Source organism: Acyrthosiphon pisum, chromosome X (assembly GCF_005508785.2).
Source record: "Acyrthosiphon pisum isolate AL4f chromosome X, pea_aphid_22Mar2018_4r6ur, whole genome shotgun sequence".
In the NCBI taxonomy this organism is placed as follows: Eukaryota; Metazoa; Arthropoda; class Insecta; order Hemiptera; family Aphididae; genus Acyrthosiphon; species Acyrthosiphon pisum.
The window spans coordinates 91,396,704-91,408,013 of NC_042493.1; the positions used below are offsets into that span (position 1 = coordinate 91,396,704).

The window sequence follows — 11,310 nt, forward strand, 5'->3', positions numbered from 1 at the left end:
ATAGATAGCACAACGACCGTCGCAATATTTGTGTTACGTTAACATCGTTAACGGTTACTATCTGCGGTCGGGCCACATTGCCCCGCTATCAGACGACGTCGCGAGCAGCTGCATGAGCCACGCGCGCTAATCTAACTGATAACAGCAACAACAACACAACTACAACTCGCACTGGCCGGGGCGGCCCCGCCGACGACTACACTACAACACTACACTGTTACGGCGCGCCGTCACAGCCACCACCGCACCGCCACCGCCACTGTGGGGGCGATGACAACAGCTGCTGCTGATGCCCGCCGCCGCCGCCGCCGCCGGTTTAGTTCGGTCGCGCCGTGCTACCGCCGCCGCACCGCGCACTCGTCGCAACATCGCCGCGCGCACACGTCGTCGTCCACGACTGCCACTGCTCACTGCATCGGCCGTTCGACTCAGCGCGCGCGTTTCCAGTTTCCAGGCGGCGCCGGTTATTTTTTTCTCCCTCGTCTTCGTCGTCCCCGTGCGTTCCCATCGCGGTTCAGTCGCGCGCCGTTCTCAGTCGTGTGTCATCGTCCCCGCTCCCGCGCGCCCGGCGTGTGCGTTTCGAACCGATTTTTTGAATTTTCGTTTGAGACGCGAACAATCATTAGAATAAAATAAATAATTTGGAACACTTTTCACTTCGACCTTCGGCGTCCCGTTCGATCCGTAACCGCAATGTACGTAGCACTTCCTGAGACCACTGTGCGCACACACAGTTAACACTCCTCAGGTTGTATACCTACGTTTGTTGTTCGGTCGGTTGTTGCTTTTGGTTTTTTAAATTTTTTTTTCCCCCAACCATCGAATAGGCCCATTGCGCCTCCCGTCTCAACCGTTCCGGACGATAGCAACGATGGCTGCGTTCAGCCCGAAAAGAACGTTAGCGATTATTGTGTTGTTGGTGTTGTGCGACGGATTGGTCGTGTCGGCATCGTACGGCGGTTCGTTTGTAAGTTTGGTGGAAGTCGTCAACCACACAAAGTTCACCCAGGATGAAACCAAAGATTTGTACGTCAATTTGACAGTTGGCATGTTTGGACAAGGACTCAATGAAAACATAAAAATCAGGCCCACCTCTAGACTTGCGTTACGTGGCTCTGAGTGTTTTAAAAACCATCCGATGAAGAACATTGATTCTGACAACCATGTTTTTAAACAGGTGAGCTTACTCTTATAATCACAAGGTAGTAAATTAGAGTGTGTGCCGATGGAAATCTGTAACCGATGCTTTAACATAATATTCAGTTGCAGAATATTATTTGTACATATTGGATATAGGTAATGTCTATAATATGGTTCTACCAAGACTTAAAAATGCTAGTAAAACTGTTTAATATAAAGGTAACTACCTACCTATACCTATATTAAATTTCAAAAATTGCCCCATAAACTAAAGATTTTTTACTTACAGCTTTATGTTGCTAGATAGGTAGGTACCTACTTGAATTATGTGTAGTTGTCTATTGATTTATTGCTTTCTTAACTTAATAAATATCGAGATAAATATGTAGGTATGTACCTACCTAATAAGTATTAAACATTTAAAAATAAAAATAACTAGAAATGTTAATAATGCTATTAGGTAAATAAAGAATAATATAATCTCGAATATAGGTACCTAATAAGAAATATAAAGAATATCAGTAGAGGTATTCATACTATTAATATAAAATTAGACAAAACATTTTTAGCCAGTTATTCATAATTTATTTGTTAAAAATTAACTTATTGTTTTTAGTCTAGGTATAGCCCCTAATTTCTACGCAATACTAATAATTTAATATTGGTAGGTACCTCAGTAGGAAAAATCCTACTTTTTGAAATTAAAATTCTTAGGCTCGTTCTTAGGCGTGTAAGAAATATTACAAAACATATTATTTACCTAAGTAGGTTTGGTGTTATGAAAATAGTTTAGGTAGGTTGTAGGTATCTTATAAGTTTTTTTGAACTTAAGTATTAGATTAAACCTTAGAGAAAATCAAAAAATATAGTACCGAGTATAGTACCTAAATATATAACATATTATTATATTATCTAACATTAGATTTAGATTCAGGTAGCGAGCTTAGGTATGTGTATATAGATAGATGGAGGTGTTGTATCATTTGTATAGTCAGAGTTATAATAGTTGTATTAAATTGTATTTTTTTATTATGCAAGAATTTCTGATTTTTAAATTACAGTTAATTTAACTAAATAAATATAATAACCAAAATAAAAATAACATAACAAATATATTATTAAGTAGGTACCTATTATCATTTAATTATGGTGCAAATGCCCAAATAGTCATCTAATTATGTTTTGTATAAGCAAATAAGCAATAGCATTGATTGCGCTTAATGCAAACGGATACAGTGAAACTAGCGGCAGAAACCATAGTTTTAGTCACTAAAAACTCCTATGCTTATGGCTTACTTACGTATTTTAAAATCAATGGCAATAGGTATACAAATGGTGATCACTGGATATAAATACTTTCCTTAAAATTAATTTTATTGATATTTTTTTGTACATACTTATGTTGTGAGTAACTTATACATGAGTACAAACATTATGGTTACTCTTTATGGTACCTATACTTATAATAATATAATATATGTTATTACTTGTGTTGTGCATTTGGTTATATCTAATGAAGTAGTTAAATCTCGAGTTAAATACATATTTTAATGGAATAACTATTTAGTATACTACGATCGTATGAACCAATTTTTTTTCATAAAATTCTCAAAAACCTTACTGTAGGTATTTACTTGCAGAACAAAATTAAGTACTCATGTTGGCTTTGTATAGAATCTTTAATAGAATAGGCTTTTTAGCAAAACCACTGAGAATTAAATTATAGTTTTTGCTCAAAGTACCTATGTAATATTATATGTATTAAATTGTATATTTTGGCTTGTTGATATTTATGCATTCAGGTATTGATGTATATACCTACGTCCTACCTACTTCTTAACAGAAAATCCAATTCTTGTTTCATATATAGGTAACATAAGCGGGAGAAATTCATTTATATAGACGGACAGTTTCAAAATAACACTTTTTAGGGGGGGGGGGAGAAGATAAAATATGTAGGACGTAGGTATACAATCAATGTACACGGCTTGTGACAAGAATTATAAAATATATCCTTTGCAATAAACACTTTATTATAATAATTAATGTTTTTATTTTTTAATAAGAAGTACCTAGTAATAGTAATAATGGTATTAATAAACATTTTTGAAGCATTGGTATTTACAATTACTTATGGGCATTTAAATTTCTAGGGAAATCATACAAACTCTGCAAGAATTCTGTAGAATGTTCAATTTTACTTTTAATACCTACTCTTAAAATATGTTTGTTATCATTGTGAAACTAATTATTTCTTCACTTCATTCATTACGTTCTCGCATATTCTTTGGAAGAATATTAAATGTCAACTACCGATGCTGTATAGATACATCCGAGGATACATCTAATTTCTCTACACTCATTTTATATTACAGTAGCCTTATAAATATATTTTTATTTATTAAACTAAATAAAAAAAGTAATTTATTAATGATTTAATAGCTTCCTACAATTTTATTAACAAAAAAACCTTATAATAAGTTGATACATTTCAATCTGTACAGTAAACATACAAATCATGGGTTGTATATTACTTGACAATAATATAATGTTGTATTGGTGTAGTGTTAAACTACAAGTAAGTTGTTTGAGCGTTCGTACGCATTTCATGTAATTTTAAACATAATATATTTTACAGTGTAAAGAATGAGGTAATGCAGTTGTAGAAAGTACTGAGTTAATTTTAGATGTTGTCCACTAACTAATTATTCAAAATGATTATGTATACATGTCTGTATACATGGCATTAACGTAATTGGTAGTAATATTGTTTTTATTAGGTTTTATTATACGACTGTCAAGTTTCATGACTATGTGGTACCTATTACATTTTAGATAAGTATTTAAAAATTGTATATTATTGGCCAAGTTAATAAAAAAAAAAAAAAAAAAACATTGAAAACGATTTTAAAGTTGTTAGAAATTAAACATAGATGAAATTATAGAAAAGTTAGGTACCAGAAATTTAAAAATTGTAATAAAAGAACTAAAAAAAAAACTAATGGGCATTAAATTAATTAACTAACCAATACCTAAGTAAAAACTCCTTTAACAACTAAAATGAATGTGTAGACCTACTTTAAGTAAAAAGTGTTATTAGTAAAAAAGATGTTATTATTTAAAACTGCCTTAAATTTGGGTACAATCTAATATAATTGTTGGGATTTACAAGTGTTGTCTCACAAATGATACCACTGTTACCACTTTATTATTGCTATAGTTATAGGTAGGTATAAAATATAAACTATATTTAATTATATAATAATTGCTGGATATAACTATATAAGTATATAATGAATAATGTGAATTAAAAATTCTACCATCAGAACTCAGAATTATACGAGGAATTATGTAAGTAGTATGGCAACAATAAAAAATATTATAGGAATTGTACGTATATCAATGGTTATTTCAAGTGTTGACGGCAATGATGGTTTGTTGTAATTAATTCTAGTACCTAATACTTTAGACTTAAGATCAATTTGTGAGGCAATTTTCTATTTGCTACTAATTACAATATTGACGTTCTAAGCTCAATGCACTACATTTGTGAACATTTTACCCTCGATTTTCCCCCTCCCCGCCCTAACAATAGCCCTGATTGTAATAAATTATTACTAACAATTGTTAAACAAACATATTTCTAGATTTATTCAGTATCTGATATATAATATAATGTTGAGTATAATGCTTACCTATTATAGTTAGATATACATCTTATCAATTATCAATGTAGGTAGATATACTAGTACAAAGACCAGTACTTAGTAAGTTTTAAAATAGGTCCCTATTGATTTTATTTTTAATTTTGAGGAGTTGATTACTTAGTAATTTTTATATATTTGAATGTAAAAATGTAGTTAGTTCCTTTCATGTATTTATGTATTAAGTAGGCACTAGAAATAGAAGTAATTGTTCTTGTATACATTTTTAGTCATACCTATGTATGTATTTAAAACCTAATGACTTGTTTCATGAAATTTTATGTTTTATTTTAATTAAAAATAAACAAATATTCATGAATACTTATCTAACTAATAATTAATGTACATTATTTGATATATGTTTTTAAATTAACAGAATATAACACATCTGCCTACTGTATTATGTCGTAAATTATTTTTAAAGAACGACATATTACATAATATATAGGTAGTTGGTCTAAAATTATAAATTTCTATTAATTTTAAATTTTGACAGTTTTAAGACTAATCCATTTAGAAATTAAACCTGAAATACTAAACAAAATGATATAGGTAGGTACCTCGGTAGGTACTGTAATACAAACATATTGTACCTATACCTTATATATAAAGAAAAAATGATTCTTTTAAACAAATTTGTTGTCATCTTTAGGGCTAGTTTGTATTAGGCTAGGCAAACAGTGTATAGCTTTTCTCTTAAAAAATGATCAACAAAAGATTGAAGTGTCATTTTATTGTTTGCCTCTTGAAAATATAGGTACCTACCTAAACGGGATTAAACATATTAGAGAGTATCATCTCGTCCTTAGGATCGGATCTAATCCTTTACAAGTATAATACACTCATATAGGTACTAATGTATATTATACTTCTAATATTGAAACACCTGACAAGATAAGTTACTTTTTTAAATTAAAGTATATTTTTTACCTACCTACCTAATGATTTGTGTGTAATAAAAATCTTCATGCAGTCATGTAAGACGCATATTGATTTATTATACATTGAATATTCATATACCTTCTATTGACTATTTGTTTGAGTTTTTAATGAATCCTATTGTTTAAATTTCAAGACATTTTTCAAGTTTGTAAATACCAAATAATTTATATTTTCTCCCTAATTAATTCAATTATTAATTTTTATGATTTATGTCTTGTAAATAGTATTTATTTATTTTTATCAGAAAATAACAAATACCTACCTACTAACTTACATTCGTCCATAACTATATTCTATTAAGGAAGCTTAAGTCATTAGTTATTTAGTTTTTCTTAATACGTGATATTGAAATTTATCTAAAATATATGATTTGAGCTTTCAAATATTTAAAAAAACGATCTAAAATAATTTGAATTTACGAAATCTTCTAATATTTTCTGTGGCTAATAGATTACGGAGTGGCGTTTCTAACTATTTGCCAGTGTTGGGTAGTAACGTAACGAAAATAACGCGTTACTGTAACGGCGTTACTTTGCTTGTAACGCGTTACGTAATTTCATTAGAATTATTTCCAAGTAACGAAAAAGTAATGGAAATTACTTTTGAAAAGTAATTTCTATAGAATAACGCGTTACAGCTTCGAATTATTAAGTACCTACCTATAGGTATGCCTATTGCGAATTGAAAAAAAATATATGTATAATGCGGGTATTATTATGTTTACCAATCTAATATGTATATTATATATTTAATTTTAACTCAGCACAATTCAGTTTTCAATGGTTTTGACATTTGAAATGTTTAATTGCACCGTAAATCACGAGAACAGTTAATTAAATTTATTATTTAATTTGATTCCTTTAAATAGGTTTCCTATGAATATAACTTGTGTGGAAGACTACATTTTATATGATCCTATTATATACGTCTATATAGGTTTTATAAAGAATTTGCTTGTTCAATTTGCCTGCAGAATTTAATTGCCAAGAAATTAAAAATTTTTTTTTATTTTTGTAACGAGAAAGTAGGTAATGAGTTACTTTTCTATTTGAAAATTAAAGTAATTTCATTACAATTTTATTTGAGTAACGAGTAAAGTAACTTCATTACATTTATCTCCTAGTAACGATTAAAGTAACTTTATTACTTTTTAAAAGTAACTTACCCAACACTGCTATTTACTATAAGATTGTTTTATACTAATTTGGTTGTTGTCATGGTTGCTGCAGTCATGGCAGATGCCATAATCTTAGTGCCACAACTGCTCTGAAAATGTATAGACAATATTATTTAGATTTTCTAATAAAAAATTCTCTGGAATTGTGTTACAATTATATTTCACAATAAAATTGTGTATTACGATGCATTCTGACGGGTAAGCATTGGTTCGTCATCGGTTAATCGATTGATGACAAATACTTTCATTTTATGTTCACTGACTTTTTGTCGATGACTAAATGTGTTGATCGATCGACCGAAGTCGAACAAGTGTAATACTAGCTTAAGATGGGTAACAAAAACCCAAAACTTTGAAAATTAATTAAGATGATATCAATTATCAGCTATTTGTGTTCTCTCTCTGATCCACTCACAACAAAGAAAATGTACGTCCAACAGAACCACGTACGATCTACCAACCTTGTATTGTTATCTTTAGTATTACAGTGAATTGAACTATTATTAAACTTAAATTAAAAAACACAGTAAGTGTTGTACATGAAAACATTTTGAGTAAAAAGTTACGATTTTTCAATATTGGTTTATAAGTTACGAATATATTGTGAAGGATTACAATTTACAAATAACTATATATTGATATATTACAGAAACATTTAAATATCTACCTAGTACCTAACATAACAAAGCCGTCATAAAAGCACAGATAATGTTCTTTACTTCCATAATAAGTCAAACCACTGTAATATTAAAGCTAACGCCACCAGATTGGTTCTGCTTAAAAAATCTAAGTTCTACGGCCTAAATATTTCTAAGACTCAATAGTAATATAAATTATACTTATATAATATAAGTATATACCTTGGCGACTGTCAATGGAACCATCTAAAAATAACGGGGAAAAATGTTAAATGCCAAAATGGAGGGTACAGGGATATTATGTTATAAATTACTTTTAGAAACTAGTATACTAAGAGAAATCTATTATGTAGGTGCCTAATAATTTGTATTTTAAAAAAGTGGCAAATTTTTCATATTTTTGTTATAAAAAAGTGATGAGTTTCGTAATAATTCACATACAATTTATAAAATACATTTAACTAGGTAACTAATTTAGAGCACAGAACCTGTGTCTTCGTATCTTGAACTTGTTAAAAATTAAATTATGTTTTCGGAAGCATAAAATGTGAAATACTTGAAATACCTTATTTATCGATTTCTAAAAATAATATATTAAAACGGGTGTTTTGTATAATTTAGTATATTCGAAAAGACAGTTGTAATTTATTACTATATATATACGTACATAGTACATACATATTTCAAAGTTTATTTTTACCATATTTAAATTTTAAAACAATATTATTATTCACGAGACTTTATTTGAATAAAATATATGATTTTGAATCAATTCCGTATCTATCTATCTATCTTTCTATCTATCTATCTATCTATCTATCTATCTATCTATCTATCTATCTATCTATCTATCTATCTATCTATCTATCTATATATATATATATATTAAAAAGTAAGCATTTAATATTATTACCCTATTATTTTCGTGTTCTTTTATCGTCTTTCTATATTATTAAAATATTTTACCTTACGAATTAGATCAGATTATGTGTTTTGTAATTTAAAGATATCTACACATTTAAGTAATTATTATTATTTTATGAAATTAAAGTTGATGGAGTTGATAGACCATTTTAAGAAATATTTTATTTCTCCTACAGCTTATAAAACAAATTGGCGAAGTATTATTTATTTGGTGTTTTTTTCATAGTTCAAATATTTTAACGTATGATCCTTAACGTAGTTTCTTCCTTATAAATTTATAGTAGGTACACAGTTATTTGAATTGTAAGTATAATCGATGATATATTGTGATATCAATACCATAGGTATATAATAAATCTTGTCATTTATAATTCATTGTATATCTATATCAGTATATTATGTGTCCCGGTCTACGTATCATAGTATAGGTACTAGTTAGTGGTTAATGTCGTGATCTGATTGGATTGACGTGTGCATGTGAATTCGTCCATTAAGACGTCAATACCTACATTGCTTTGTGCCTATCCGTATTACTTAACTAACATACTAATACCTACCGAGTTTCTTGCCAGTATACTTGGGCGCAGCCGAGTGGAAAATATTGTTAGTGAGCGCCCGTGTTACAAATCAATACTCGTCAACGCATCTATGGCAACATTATCGTAGTCCATGTTATCCATTGCCTTCTTTTCATTTTTAGGTCCTATATATTTTCCTATCCCATTCTGCTGTTAAAACAAACAAATAATTATTACTGAGGGAAAAATAATGGAAATTAGAATCTAGTAGGTATAGTTCTTATACTACCACAATTGTTACTATTCATATTTTGCTAATAATCGTTAAGAACAGAATAATTGATACTATTTATCAGGCATTAGCTTTTAATTAAACTGCCCAATAGATGATAAATTAACTATTATTACCTAAAATAATTTCAAAAATATAAACTACATAGGTAATGTATTATTATTTTTTTATCAATATAATAATTAATAGTATTAACTCTTATATTACTATTGCAGTAAATCGTAATTAACAATAATTGTCTTATACGTTATTCAAATTAAAATTTCTAATTGTTTTTAATGAGTATTAGATTTCAATTAGCGTAGTAATAAGAGCCAAAATTGGTTAGTTATGCTAATATAATAAAATTGCTTTTACCTCCTTGGTGCCTTCCCGTCTTTATAATCATTCATCGTCATTCATTTATTATTAATATAACTCATCATAGGGAAAGAGCCATTTCATTTTAATTTTGGTCATGATGACTTAATAATTTATTATAAATACATGGTTATTTCTTAAATAATAAGAAAAAATCGGCTCACTCAATTACAAGGTAGGTATATTAAATTATTTAATATAGCATAATTTTATTGTAAAATTTAGTAAAAATCTGAGTAAAAATGTACTATAAACAATTTCTTTATGTGTTCATTTACCATAGTTTAGTATTAGCCTACATGAGTTTCCTATGGATTATTAATGTTTTTACTTATTTTTCTTACTATATTAAGTAAGAATCATGATAAATTTATTAAAAACAAATCATTTTACGAGATTTGTCAAACAAATTATATACCTACTCAAGGTCAAACATGTTTAAATACAAAGTAAAACGTATAGGTATTATATACTTTTAGGAAGCCTTTTTTTTGAAAAATATAGTTTGAGAACCCATTAATAACAGATTAAAATCTAATAAAATATTTAGTACTTTCTTGTTATTTATATTCATATTTTACATTTATATTTGTTTGGTATACTTTGAAAATGTCGAGGAAAAAGTATACATTTATTTTGAATGAAATGTTTGAAATAAGAATGATCAATTAAATTCTTTGTTAAAGAAATAATTCAAATGTTATCCAGATACATCTATTCTAAGATTGCAACTTAAACGGTTTAAAAATATATGTCTCGATATATGTATTGCACAGTGTTAACTTGAAATTAAAATATTTATACGTATATAACATAAGTATTTACAGTTTTATATTTAAATACATTTAAAATTAAAACTGTAAAACTATCTTACTTATATAAGTTCATTGAGTTCATTATACAGGTATTTAACGCATTTTGTTTTAGATTCTGAGTGGAACGATGAATGTATTGATTTTACAATGATGTGTGTTTTTTTTTATTTTTTTATTTTTTATTTATTTTTTTATTTTTTTTTGTGTCTGTGTACACGATACGTAGTCGAAATAATGCTTCGATTTTCAACTTCAGTATCTTGTTCGATTGGAAAGTGAATATCGTTGGTGCATTGGGGAGGTCGAAATTTAAAATTCACAGTAATTTTCAAAAGCGCCCAGAAAAACCAAAGAAAAATTAAGGAAAAACGGGAATTTTTACGTAAAATCGATTTTTCACAAAATTGAATTTGGTTTTTGGTGTAACTTTAAAAAAAATGACTGTAGATACATGAAATTTTCACTGGTTGTTTATATTTCCATTTTCTATACATGATACAATTTTCAAAATTTTTTGATTTGTATTGAGCTGTTTACAGATAATTTCAGTTTCCAATTTAATTAATTTTTAGATTCTGAGTGGAACGATGAATGTATTGATTTTACAATGATGTGTGTTTTTTAGATTCTGAGTGGAACAATGAATGTATTGATTTTACAATGATGTGTGTTTTTTTATTTTTTTATTTTTTTTTTATTTTTTATTTTTTTTTTATTTTTTTTGTGTCTGTGTACACGATAAGTAGTCGAAATAATGCTACGATTTTCAACTTCAGTATCTTGTTCGATCAGAAAGTGAA

The 11,310-nt window shown here is 28.6% G+C and overlaps 1 protein-coding gene across 3 annotated transcripts in view; it reads left to right on the forward strand.

Moving 5' to 3' along the window:
• The first annotated feature begins 338 nt into the window (after positions 1 to 338).
• The window catches only part of LOC100159589 (metal transporter CNNM4), a 95,352-nt gene continuing 84,380 nt past the window's right edge, over positions 339 to 11,310 (forward strand). For all 3 annotated transcript variants that reach the window (XM_001945461.5, XM_003246957.4, XM_029491177.1), the window contains exon 1: positions 339 to 1,177. In XM_001945461.5, coding sequence (XP_001945496.2) covers positions 872 to 1,177 — 306 coding nt within the window. In that variant the 5' untranslated portion in view covers positions 339 to 871. The remainder of the gene's footprint in view (positions 1,178 to 11,310) is intronic.